At 34.6% G+C, this 14964-nt stretch overlaps 1 protein-coding gene across 8 annotated transcripts in view; it reads right to left on the bottom strand.

Annotated features, from left to right (window-relative positions):
* Nucleotides 1–9394: 9394 nt before the first annotated feature.
* Nucleotides 9395–14964, bottom strand: part of LOC121387613 (tensin-1-like) — a 231028-nt gene continuing 225458 nt past the window's right edge. For all 8 annotated transcript variants that reach the window (XM_041518772.1, XM_041518777.1, XM_041518778.1 and 5 more), the window contains one exon: nucleotides 9395–14825. In XM_041518772.1, the coding sequence (XP_041374706.1) occupies nucleotides 14678–14825 (148 nt within the window). In that variant the 3' untranslated portion in view covers nucleotides 9395–14677. The remainder of the gene's footprint in view (nucleotides 14826–14964) is intronic.

The following is a 14964-nucleotide window of genomic DNA, read 5'->3' as shown; positions in this document are numbered from 1 at the left end:
ATAATTTATTCTTATTTCTTTTCAGCTGGATGCAAGTAGTTTAAAATCAAACATGGCCATTCTTGCCATTACCTTGGTGACCAGCGTGATCTATGCCTTCTTCCAAGTTCGGTGATTCCACCATAGATTTATAAAGTAACACCGGATGGTTGTGCATAATTTTTTTTTTTTTTTTTTTTTTTTTAACTTTTTGGACAACAGACTTTAAAATTTTATACCCAGATTTACTTTTTTTTTTTTTTTTTAAGTTCCATTCTCATTTAGATTTATCAAATTATTGGCTGAGTATTTTTTTTAATTCAAGTAAATGTTTGATTTAAGGTGTAATGGTTGGCAATTTGATGGAAAACACCTTTGGGTTTGTGCAAGTTTTGAATTTTAATGTACAATTTGACACAATATTCTACTCACCAAGAGCTAGCTAGCACTGTCAAAATTAAGATAAAATTAAAATTGTGTTTAGCTCTTTTCAGAAATGTAATATTTACTTTTATTATATAACATTTAGTGAAATATCTTAAAATATCAGTGAAATAAAAGTGTTATCAGTCACTCAGTGACGATAACACATTTTAGAGTGAAAATTTAACTATTTCACTCTAAAATGTGTTATCCTCACTGTAGAAAGTGTTATCTTCACTGTAAGAAAGCCGGAACTATTTTTCTGCTGGCATTTTAAAAATAAAGGTAAATTGGCAAAAGTTATATAATAAATAGAAATTTTCATGTTTTTTTAAAATATGATTTATATCTCATCTTGTGAAGTTTGCAATCATATCGCAAACTTGCACAAGCACGACTCGTAAGATATGATTGCAAACTTCACTCAATGAGATATAAATAATATTTGACAAAAAACCCATGAAATATCCTCTCTGTATTTCATTCTTTTATATTAATGATAGTTATTGAAAATGATAGAGTGGACTGATGATTGTTATTAATGAGAATAAGATCTTTATTTTTGTTTACTCAGTTGTTTGCAAAAAGTGTCAGTAAACTTTTGACAAATGAAGATAACCATAGGTTGATTTGTGTAATATGCTATATTAATATGTTTCATTATATGGCAAAATCATTGATCATTTATGATGGAAACTGGTTTAATTAGGTTGAGGCTTTGTCATTCATTTTCTTCGTGGCCACACATTTTAGAAGATGTACCTTCTACAATTTTGCAAGGCACTGAGAACAATAACACTAAAAGTCAAAAGACACAAATTCAATGATCATTGTAAATACCCATTGATCACCAACATGTAGTATATATAACCGACATATCAGGCTTTTAAAATCATTGTATTTTGTATGTAACAAAATCACTAAGTTCAACATGGCAATTACATAACTTCTTCTGACACCCAGTGGCTGATGTATTTTTGTACTGTGCTGTTGTGAAGCATTAATTCATAATGGCAGTACGTTGTTGTGTGACTCTTTCTACTTTTGAATAATGTTTAAAGTGACGGATCCTAGTTTTTAAACACTAAACTGTACATTTTTCACTATGAGAGCCATTTTTGGTAATTGAAACCAGACATTGCTTAGATTTTATTATTTATATATCCATACCCGTGTATATCCTAAGTGTTAATGGTCATGGACCCTAATAGTCATGGGTCCTTGCTTATAAAACCTTGAAGTCCAGACTCGATCTCAAACGATGTCACACACATACAATTTGTATGCCGTTGTCATGGCATTAGTGTCTCAGACTCTGTTAGAGTTTCGAGTCTTAGACTCTAAAAGTTTTATAAGCACCAGGCCTGGTCTTCGTAATGCCACAAAATACATTTTTCATAATTCTAAAGATGCACATATCTGTGTGAAATAACAGTTATAGAAATATGTTCTAATCTATTTTTAGAGGCCATTTCCCTGTTTCAGCGGCATACTCCCGTTTTTGAGACAGGAAGTGGTGAAAAGGCACCCCTCATTTTTAATAAGTTTTTTATTTATTTTTGGCATTTTTAAACATTATGCCAGTTTTCGGCTGTCTTACCCGGCGATAATTAGAGGCATGGCATTTATTCTGTTGCAAAGTGTTGCAGACCCGGTGTAACAGCCAAAAAAATATACCCCCCTTCCAAACTAAACCCAGGGTTAAAGTCGGCTAGCCTGTTTTGTACCCGCTGTTACACCGGCGCTTATTGGAGGCCGATGCTTATTTGAGGCCTGGCCCTTAAGAGGAAATACGGTAGCTGTATATCTTTACAGGCCAAGGTACCATTCTATATAGCAGCCTCAATGCAGTATGTTAAGCTAAATGTTACAGTGGTCTGGAGAAGATGTTAGCTGTGTTGTAACTTTCATCTGAATATGTCATTATTTTAAAACAAACTGGAAAAAGTTATTTCATATGAATTGATTGTCTTGCTGCTACTGTACTGTAATGGGTCCAAAATGCTGTCTGTTGACTAAGTGACCAAATACTGTAATTCCGTGTTAGTATTCCTTTATAATTAATCAAAACATTAGGCCCAAAACACACTCGCCACACCCAGACGTCAAAATAACACCAGACATGGCGTCTTTGCCAGACCCAGACCCAGACGTCAAAATACACCAGACATGGCGTCTTTGCCAGACCCAGACGTCAAAATACACCAGACATGGCATCTTTGCCAGACCCAGACGTCAAAATACGCCAGACATGGCGTCTTTGCCACACTCAGACCCAGACTTCAAAATACGCCAGACATGGTGTCTTTGCCAGACCCAGACGTCAAAATACACCAGACATGGTGTCTTTGCCAGACTCAGACCCAGACTTCAAAATACGCCAGACATGGCGTCTTTGCCACACCTAGACACAGATCCGGTGTGTTTTGGGCCTTAGAGTGGTTGTCACTGTTTTGACTTGTTTCTTAAATGTTAAATGTTATTGAAAACATTCCAATAAAAATTAATGCTATTGTATATCATATGAATATGTAAATACATGTATCACTATGTTAGCAACTTTTTTTAAATCTGTATTAAATTATAAACCTATTTTAATAAAATCATTTTTATATAGCATGTGTCTTTATGTTTTTGTACAAATATTATATTTCTCTTTGAGAATAATATCCATCTCAAAATTGAGCAATTTCAGAGCTAGGGAAATGTGTTGAATATTGGGTGGTGGGGGGGGGGGGGAGAGGGGCCTGGATAAGGTGCTATGAGCAATGAGCAATCCTATATAAACACTAATTTACTGAACAATTAATTACTCAGTTAGAATACAGGTTCTATTTTTAGATGGACATTTTACCTGGATATGATTCAAGATGTCACCTGAGTACTATTAGCCAGTGCACCATGACTGGCATATTAAAGGCCGTGGTATGTGCTATCCTGTCTGTGGGATGGTGCATATAAAAGATCCCTTGCTTTTAATCAGAAAGAGTAGCTCATGAAGTGGCGACAGCTGGTTTCCTCTCTCAATATCTGTGTGGTCCTTAACCATATGTCTGACGCCATATAACCGTAATTAAAATGTGTTGAGTGCGTCGTTAAATAAAACATTTCTTTCTTTCTGAGTACTATTATTTTTAAAGCTGGCTGGTGTACTGTATATACTGTTCGGTGTCGGTATCATGTCAATACCGATTTACCATACCGAGTAAATTTCAGCATTGAAAAACATTTCCATCATTTAGTAAAGCACTAACAATATATCTGAACGCAAAATGGGTTGGGTATAAACCAGACGAGAGAGTTGTATGGAATTTAATTTTATTTGGATGAAATTAGCGAGCGAGCCTTAACTCGGGCATTTAAAGCAGTTTTGACGTCCACTAGCCGATGATAAGATAAAAAATCAATGTGCTCTAGTGGCGGCGTTAAATAAAACAAACTTTACTTTTAAAGCAGAGTATACCGAAATACCGATCAGTGTCGGTATTAGTATTGTGTCAATATACTGAATACTGTACTGATACCGAGATAAATCACCTAAAAAATGACGATATCAATACCAAACCTCAAACTTCAATACCACCCAGCTCTAATTATTTGCGACCTGTTAACAGTAATGTTGGCAGTTGGGATTCAGTTGCCTTCAAATAAAAGACCGGCGTCGTGGTTAGGCCATCGGTCTACAGACTGGTAGGTACTGGGTTCGGATCCCAGTCGAGGCATGGGATGTTTAATCCAGATACCGACTCCAAACCCTGAGTGAGTGCTCCGCAAGGCTCAGTGGGTAGGTGTAAACCACTTGCACCGACCAGTGATCCATAACTGGTTCAACAAAGGCCATGGTTTGTGCTATCCTGCCTGTGGGAAGTGCAAATAAAAGATCCCTTGCTGCTAATCGGAAAGAGTAGCCCATGTAGTGGCGACAGCGGGTTTCCTCTCAAAATCTGTGTGGTCCTTAACCATATGTCTGACGCCATATAACCGTAAATAAAATGTGTTGAGTGCGTCGTTAAATAAAACATTTCTTTCTTTCTAAAGCACTCCCCTGATGCTTGGTCGGTCTAGAATCATTCCGTGTTGGGCTATTTTTCATTCCAGCCAGAAAGTTTGTTTTATTTTAACGACACCACTAGAGCACATTTATTAATCATCAGCTGTTGGATGTCGGACATTTGATAATTTTGACTCCTACTCATGAGAGGAAATCTGCTAAAGTTTTCCATTAAAGCAGGAAAGCACATACCACAGTCTTTGGCCAGTTGTGGTGCAGTGGTTGGAACGAGAGAAAAACCCCATCAGCTAAATGGATCCACTGAGGTGGTTCGATCCTGCGACGAGGCGAGAACTCAACCGAGCTAAATCCCGCCCCCTCGTTCCAACTAGTACACCACGACTGGTGTAACAAAGGCCATGGTATATGCTGTCCTGTCTGGGATCGTGCATATAAAACAAATGTTGCTCCGCTTTAAGACCACATGTTAAAAGTGACCAAATGTGCTCTAGTGGTGTCGTTGAACAAAACTTTTTTTTAAAGTGTTCACTGGCCCAACAAGACTGTCTAGTCGACTATAGTGCGACTGGCCTCAGTGGCGTAGTGGTTAGGCCATCGGTCTACAGGCTGGTAGGTAATGGGTTCGGATCCCAGTCGAGGCATGGGATTTTTAATCCAGATACAGACTCCAAACCCTGAGTGAGTGCTCTTCAAGGCTCAATGGGTAGGTGTAAACCACTTGCACTGACCAGTGATTCATAACTGGTTCAACAAAGGCCATGGTTTGTGCTATCCTGCCTGTGGGAAGCGCAAATAAAAGATCCCTTGCTGCTAATCGGAAAGAGTAGCCCATGTAATAGAGACAGCGGGTTTCCTCTCAAAATCTGTGTGGTCCTTAACCATATGTCTGATGCCATATAACCGTAAATAAAATGTGTTGAGTGTGTCGTTAAATAAAACATTTCTTTCTTTCTTTCTTTCGACTATAGTGCAGACTGTGGGAGTGGGGCAATCGGTGCAAGGAGCTCAGTAAAATTGAGGTGGAAATGGTTTAGGCCTTGGTGGTGTAGTGGTTGATCCACTGGACTTGAGACTGGACGGTATTGGGTTTGCCGCCCGGTACCAACTCCCACCCAGATCGAGTTTAACAACTCGACTAACCACTACAGTCGACTTCTCGCTCACTAAACATAAATATAACCCACTGTCTTGGACAAACAGCCCAGATAGTTGAGGTGTTGCCCAGGACAGCATGCTTGAACCTAACTTGGTATAAACACCAACAACTTTTGTGTTGTACAATGTGGTACGGTTTGTAAAAAAAACTACTTTTACTTCAGGGGTCAGAATTTAGCTCAGTAGGTTGAGTGCTCGCTTGAGGCACTTTCATCGCAGGATCGCACCACCTCGGTGGATCCATTCAGCCACTTGGTTTTTTCTCTCATTCCAACCAGTGCACCACAAGTGGTCAAAGGCTGTGGTATGGGAAAGTACATATAAAAGATCCCTTGCTGCATTAGGAAAAATGTAGTGGGTTTCCTCTGAATACGAGTTAGAATTACCAAATGTTTGACAGCCAACAGCCGATGCTATACAACTGGTATAACAGGCCGTTGTGTGTACTATCCTGTCTGTGGGATGGTGCATATAAAATATCTATTGCTGCCAATCGAAAAGAGTAGCCCATGAAGTGGCAACAGTGAGTTTCCTCTCTCGTTATTTGTGTGGTCCTTAACCATATGTCGGACGCCATATAACTGTAAATAAAATGTGTTGAGTGCGTCGTTAAATAAAACATTTCATTTCATTTCCTTTCCAATAAATGATGATTAATAAATCAATGTGCTCTAGTGGTGTAGTTAAACAAAACAAACGGTTTACTTCAGATTACCAGTCTTATGCTGGTGGTAAGGGGGCAGCTGCGTCTGTCAACAGTCGAAAAGGAAAGTGAGGGGAAAAAAGTTTGTTTTGTTTAACAACATCACTAGAGCACATTGATTTATTAATCATCGAATATTGGATGTTAAACACTTGGTAAGTTTGACATATAGTCTTAGAGAGGAAACCTGATACATTAATAGCAAAGGATCTTTTATATGCACCATCCCACAGACAGGATAGCACTTACCACGGCCTTTGATATACCAGTCGTAGACCACTGGTTGGTATGAGAAATTGCCCAATGGGTCCACCGACGAGGATCGAGCCCAAACCGACGGCGCATAAAACGGGCACTTTATCACTGGGCTCTATAGGCACATAGCTGCCAACATTTAAAAACGGGAAAGAGTAATAATTTTCGCGTGAATTGTGACCCGTCGTATAAACCCTTTTGCTGTGTAAAATATCCAGATATTTGTTTATGAATTGTTTTATTGCTGGCCTCAATGATGTCCTGGTGTTTCTTCGTTTTGATGTGCCTTTGGCAATCATTTTTCCCGCCATGGGCAACAGAAAAACCAACATGACATAAAGTGCAAAATGTACTAGTATTACTAACATAACTGGCTTTCAAAACAGGCCACTCATTGCTGTAGTCCTGTTTATACTTCTGTACTACTTTTGGCTTTTTCTGAGCTTTGCACAGTTCATATGGCTTTGATCGTTCGTGTTTTTTCGACATCTTTACAAAATGGCGTCGTTTCACAAGCTACGTCTATTCTGAAGTGTGTTGCGCGCGCAAAAAAAACTTCCGTGCGCATTTGCAGCTAGTTGGGCGAGTCCAATTTATGTGATTCGTAGGGGTGGTAGGTTATTACCAAAAAAACCCCCCAAAAAACAGGAAAACGCGGATTTGCTGTAATCTTTCAGATTACGGGCGTAATGGCGTAATAAGAGATGGAAAATTGTAATGATTCTGCATAAATCGTAATGGTTGGCAGCCCTGTATGCATCACAAAACCAACTTTTAAACTTTCTGGAAAATGAAAGGTTACGCCGACATATTTTAAATATTACAAATACAAGCAACCTTTATCCTGTTCAATATTTACCATTTGGCACTTGATACAACTACAAGTTATTATCTCGGACTTTTTTTTAATTTAAGTGTTGTTTGGTTTGGTGTTTTTCTTTGTGTTTTGTGTTTTTATTTTAGGGAATTGTTTTTTTTCCCTTCTTTTGACGGTTTTGTGTGTTTTTTAAATATAATAATACATTGTATTATTATTAGTCAGCTTAGTAACTGGTTTAACGTGTCCATATACCCCTAGGGTTTCGAATACGCCGATGCTATACAACTGGGGTCTGACTCGGGATAGGGATATTATTCGTCAAACACACTAATATTACTAACAACATCATATATTATAGTCAGTACAGGTATAGTCGGGAACATGTTACAATTTACAATAGCAGGAAATGCAGAACAGTCTCGTTAATAGTTCAAATCTCCCCCAGGACAAGATAGAAAGGAAAAGGTAACAAAAGCTATTTGTATAAAGATTGATTTATTTCAATGTGATACAATTATCCGCTGCAGGTAGTACAGGTAAGAGTACAGGTAAGAGTAACAATCCTTGGTGGCTTGTCTACAAGCACTAGTTAGATACTGGCCACGCCCAGGTGTGCAAACACCTGTCCAGGTAAACATTGTCACCTGCCCAGGTGCAAACGTCACCTGTCTAGGTGCAAAAAGTATCCTGTCCAGGTAAAATAGTCACCTGTCCAGGTGCAAAAGTCACCTGTCTAGGTACAAAATGTCATCTGGACAGGTACAAAAGTCACCTGTCCAGGTGCAAAAGTCACCAATGGCTGGAGAGACCACTAATTAAATGTATAACTGGCTCGCTATAAATATTATGTCTTCATATTTTTAATTATATTAGCATATACACTTAAACAAAATTAAAAAATAATAAACATAACTAAACACTGAAAACCAGATGCAAGTGTAACTTGGATGAATTCTCTTTGGCGAGATTGTCAATTACTATATTTATTGTAATTAATTTCCTAGAAAACGTTTTTTAAAATAGAAATGTTTTTTTAAGGAAAACTGTATTTATAGTTTAATGGTGTATTTGTAATGTGTCCCAATACAAATGTATGGAATTTTACAAGAACAAAAAAAAAAAATTTAAAAAAATTTAAATCATAATTTTATGTAAAATTTAACTGAGTGTTGTTTTGGGGTTTGGATTTTCCATGGAAAAAGAAAAGGTAATTTTGTCAGTGAACTATATTTTGCTTCTTTTTTTTTCTTTTCAAAACTTAAAACCAATGCTTTTATGTGTCTAATAACAAAAACTTGTTCTGTTTTTAAAATTTGTGTAAAGAAAATATTTTAGTTCAATATTGTAGTATACAATACAAAAATACAACACACAAAGTGCCCTGAATTATAAAATTATATTTTCATTATCAGAAACAATAAATTATGTAACATACTAAACATAAGTGAATTTATTTTTATTTCATATTATTTCTTGTAGAAACTGTAATGTCATTCTAAGAAGCAGATGTTTTGTACATGTATAAAGGCAAAACTAATTTTTGCTTGAAAATTCATTTTTCCTTTTTGTTCTCAAAAGTAAATGCCTTTAATTATTTTATCCCTTGCAGGAAATATACAACGGTAACAAAAATTAATTGCTATTTTCTAATGTTGTATACTACAAAAAAAAAAATTAACTTGAACACAAAGCCCTATAAACTTTTAATACACAATACCAAACACATGACTCAAATGCAAGGCAAAACGACTGATAAATAACTTAAAACAAAAGCGTCTTTGTTTAACCACTATTATACAACTTAATATAACAATGTTCTACATAATATATGTATATATATATATATATATATATACATATATATATATATATATATATATATATATATATATATATATATATATATATATATATATTTATTTTAAAGTGACATGTATTTTAAATTAAAATCCAAATTATATATTTATTTTAATCCTTCAATACATTATCCTTCCATTGGTTTGCAAATAATGTCATTCAGATGATTAAACATTTAATGAAAAAAAAATTGTAAGTTTAGTTTTTACATATTTTAGGTTTTGTGTTTTTTGCACATCAAATTTTAGCTTCAACAGATATTAAAATATCTTTATGGTAAAATGGTTTAGTATCAAAAAGAACAAAAACACCTGACCCCTACAAATTCCCTAAAATCAAAAACTGATGTGGTAACTTTAAATATGTATGGTTCTCATGCAAAACAAAAAGCACTAAAGTTTTAATAAAACACAAAAACATAACAAGTAATGTACAGGACTTGATGGTATTAAAAGTTGGAGGTAATTTTAAAAATTAATATACATGTACAAGTAATAACACCTGCTTGTAACTTAACGAACATGCTAACGTCCAGTACCACATACCATGGAAACCCTTTACATTTCATTTCCTCGTTAAACAAGAACTCGTATTTAATATGACACATACTACTTGAAATAAGGCCTAAAAAAACCAATGTTCAACTAAACAAAACATGGTTGTTTTAATCTTCTACAGCATTTCTTTCCATTGTTCTATTAACATCTTCCATACTAAACATGTCTGAAAGTGATTATTTACATATCTTTTATTGAATTTTAAGATAAGTTTTGTTTCTAGTTCACTATTACCAAATTCCAAGACATAATCATTATTAGGAGATTGGGTTTTCCATTACATAATGTTTCCAGTAATATAGTTAATCAGGTAAGATGGTAAAATAAGTGGAAATCTGGAAATTGATTCTTTATCAGTTGCCCTTTTAGAATCCGATGCCTTATAACCGTAAATAAAATGTGTTGAGTGCGTCGTTAAATAAAACATTTGCCTCCTTTACTTCTCTTTTGGAAAACAAATTTTCTTCTTACATGTGTGTCTATTTTTATAACAAATTTAGACATGTCTAAAATTTTACTTTGTTGTCAAAACATCTAGTAAAAAAAAGAAAGAAGAGTTAAATTGGCCAAATATAAAGTTATAGATGTCATATTAACCAACATTTACAATATTTTATTAAAAATACTAAATATTGCTTGTATAAATAGTGTATTGTTCTCCCATGCAGTTTATTGTTAAACTATGATTTATCCAATACACTGAATTAAAATATTGTTAAATACACAGTATTAATATTAATATTAATGTATATGTACAAATTATGTCACATTGGTATTGGAGACAAAACGAAAACAGGGATAGCAAGCAGTCTAAACCAACATCTAGTGGTTTATTTGTGAGACCGAGCACATGATGTATTTAAATTTTATTATCATGATGCATTCAAATAAAATCATGTATTTAGACACCACCAGCATCATGATGTATTCACATTTTAACACCGTAATATAGGTTTTAACATGAATTCAAACTTACAATCATGATGTATTCACATTTTAACACCATAACATAAGTGTTAACATGAATTCACATTTAAAATCATGACGATTTAAATGTATCATCATGTATTAAAATGTAACTTTCTATATTACATGAATATTTCATGTTTTATTTGATACAAGAACACTGACTGCAAACTTATTTTTATTTGTAAAAAAAACAGTAAACCAAATAATATAATAAATGATATTAAATTATTCCTGCAAACAAGCTGGCAAATAAAACAGTTATGCATTTGTCTTTACTTTCAAACTGATTTCAATGAATTAAATGAACGGACAAAAGTCTCAGTAATTTGGATGAAATTTCAAAACGTGTCTTTGAAAAATGTAACTTTATGTATTTATTTAATTTAAAAAACTACTATTTTCAACATATTTATCTAACAATATACAGATAAAATTGAACACTTGCCATACATTATACGAGACCAAAAAAATATATTCCATGTTTGTAAACACCACCTGTGGTAAATTAACTTGTATAATCATAAAATAAACAGCTAAAATATGTAAGTGTAAACAGTCTTCTCATATAAAAAAAACACCCCCAAAAATCTGGTCACATGACATCCTTAATCATGTTTCATTTGTCCAATTCAGTCACATGACCACCGACTTAGTCATATTTGTTGACTCATCATAAGACATCACAATTTGCCTCCACAAGTATAACATGAACATTGCACTGTACAGACATCTACGGAGGCTATAGTATATTATACCAGGAGGTGGCTACATACAATATATATACTGTTAGTGACAGTTACAAGCGGTATACTACAATCATTGGTGAATTAATCAAACAAAGGCTACTACAGCTGCCTATATGAGATGATTTGACCTGAACCACGATGATACAGTGACCTCTATATTTGACCCATCAAGTCTTTGGGGTGGGTGTCGCCCCAAAGAAATAAATACATTTCCAATAAAACAACCAAATCATACATTTTATTTTTCACTTGAATTTGATAAAATACATCATTTTCCAATCCTATCTTAATTTAAACAGCAATAATTATTATATTTAACATTTCTTTTTGTTTTATTTACAAATTTTTTTTTTTTTAAACAGACAATGATGGTTTGACTAAATCCATGTTAATTTATGGTTGGGATCTATCGAGGAACATACATATATTGATCTATCTTACAATAAGGCATGGAAATCAGCATTTTAAGTCTAGTCATGCGTGGCCAGGTCCGATAATATATAACATAAATGTGGTGTTATTGGGGTAAACACACACAAAATATATATAACATTATATATATTACACAAAAAAATGTATCAAGCACACTTGTTCTACGACATATCCGTGCATATAAACTGAAGAAACACAGAGAAAAAAAATTCTGAATTATGCATGTCGAAAAAACGTTGAACAGAATATATGCACATGTGAAAAAATGACAACACTAACAGAGAAAGAAAGAAAAAAAATCATAAATACATGAACATCTACTAGTATTAGGACTGTGACATTCATTATCCGACATATATATAATGCAGCACAGTGAAGAAAATTAAATTTAAAATGTCACCAACAAAGAAATCTTGGCCAATTCCCAGCCAAAAAAAAAAAAATCAATAAAAAAAAAATAAAAAAATCCAACAATGTAAATTTAAAATGTTACAGAAACTCTAATAACAGTTTCTTGATGACCTCCACAAAGGTCAAAGTTCATAGCACCAATAGATTGTGGAGACAAATTACATTTAGTACAAGTGGTTAGGTAAATATCATTATATGTACAGCATATCCCTGGGTAAAGAAAGCAATGGACCAGTTAGGGGCATGGCCAAAATGAAGTGCGAAATTTTCAAGTATAAATACATTAAGATTTCAACTGGTTTAGTTCATTTGTAATGAAATTAAATCCACATTCCCTTCAAACTACAGCCCCCTGGTGGGTAATGGGAGTGGGCATTAACACTTTATATCCTAACTACATGTCTACAAAAGCCACCAAAAGGACCTGCAAAAAAAACCTTGCCTTTATAATATATGGATATTTATATACAGATGGGTTTTGTATACAGGCTAAAGAATTTGCATGTGTGTGCATAAAGGATACATTTAGAGTGCCCTATATAGACAGGTGATTACTATATAGGATGTCCATTACAGCAGGTCCAACTGTGTGTCATAAACAAGACATCAGTGGTTGGTAGAAACCTGCAAGCATATTCCGAAAAAAAACTAAAATGTGTCAAGTTTTTACATTTTCAAACTACACTGACACTTACTGGTGATCTACTGTCTGGGGGAATTCTCTAGTACAGCTATACCAATCTCTACAAGCACTATTTCAGTACTGGTCATAACTTACAAACAATCGCATGACCCTCCCACAATCTTTCACTTTCTAACTTACAGCTTCTGTGGTCAAGGGGAGATAATCAAGCTAATACCAGTTTACAAGCACTATTTCAGTACTGATAATAACTTACCTTTCCCTACACAATCCTATGATACACTTCCCACAATCTTTTGCTTTACAACTTACTGCATCTGTGGTCAAGGGGAGACAACTACATACTCCATCTCATAAAGCATCACCCTAGTCTTGCCACGATTTAATTTCTGTTCTCTTTTTTTGTCAAGGGGAGATAACCCTACCAGGAAAATGAACAATCCCATAAAGCACCACCCCGAGTCCAGCCATGTTTTACTTTCTCAACTTACTGCTCCTGCAGTATAGTCGTAACTCACTGCTCGTGCAGTCAAGGGGAGAGTACCCCACCAGGATAATTAACTCTACATACACACAACACAGACCACGCAAAGCTGTGTAAGATAACACGAGTACTTTGTTTCGACTGAAAACGTTGAATATATATATATATATATTTATATATTACACCATACACATATTAACAAACATCAGACATCGTTATATTAAAAACAAAATTTATCTATATGTCTTTAAAATTATTTATAATTGAATATACGAGAATTAAGACTAACTGAATATAGCACTTTGAGATAAAAAGCACAATGCTTACATCAAATTTTGTACAAAGTGTTTCCAAGGCAGCTGGAAAATGTGCATCCTTAATTAAGCCATGTTACTATCGGCCAATCAAATGTAGGATTGGTAAGAACTCTACTTCTGCAGTATAATGAATTAGCCAATCAAACTCTTTGGTTGTAATCTTGCCAATCAAATATGTAGTTGGTAAGAACATGACTTTTGCAGTCTTTAAATCAGCCAATCAAATTCTTTGGTAGTAAATTGGCCAATCAAACACTATAGTGCTAATATTCGCAGAACTACAATATTTTAAACTGACTAATCAAAACATAGATATTCTTAATATTCTTTCTGTAGGTTTTACTTCCTAGCGTTATATCTATACACAATGCCAATGAATTGTGGATATTTTTTGCATATATATAACAAGTTATTGTTCTCAAGCTGAGCTGAAAGCTTAACAAAACAATATAGAAGGGATGTCCACAAATAGGACTTATAAATATGGCATTGGTATAACATTTTAATGTAACTATATTATTAACTATAATACAAATCTGTATGTTAACGAACCAGGCACAGTTTGCTGTTTAAATGGAACACGACACATTTGATAATATAACACACGGCACCAGATCGTTTCACTATGTCAGATATTTTGTGGTTGTTGTTTTTTCAATTTGTTCATAAACATTTCCAACATCCGTCATCAACTGTTAACTGAGTAGTATATCCTTGTTAATGTCTTGTATTTTGATTTCTCCGTAAAACACAATTACTGCATTTCGCCATCAAACAAATCTCTATAAAACCTGCTTTTCTGTTTGTCCGTCTGTCCAGTGCAATCAATTTTTGTTCACATTTTCTTTGATACCTTGAAAGACAAGTAGCAAGGCTAGTGGCTTATGTATAAATGTTTCATTTCCAATGACAACCTAGGACTTGACTTTGCTCTGTCCAATCATAACCTTTGTAACAAAGTTAACAATTGCAGAAGCCGGCTGTTCGGGGTCAAACTCAGCAAACAGGTGACATGCATTGTCTGAGACCCCACCCTGCTTTCTGGCGACGAATCCAAAGATCCTGAAACGAATCATTTAAAAAATATATTAAAGGTCAACTTTATAACAAAATTATGAACTTTGACCTAGAGTCTCCATGAGTACTCAGACACTAGATCTAGCAAGACTCGAGTCCGTTCACAGGACTCAAGCACACATGC

This window comes from Gigantopelta aegis, chromosome 13, assembly GCF_016097555.1.
Source record: "Gigantopelta aegis isolate Gae_Host chromosome 13, Gae_host_genome, whole genome shotgun sequence".
Lineage (NCBI taxonomy): Eukaryota > Metazoa > Mollusca > Gastropoda > Neomphalida > Peltospiridae > Gigantopelta > Gigantopelta aegis.
This window is presented reverse-complemented; position numbering and strand designations above follow the sequence as displayed.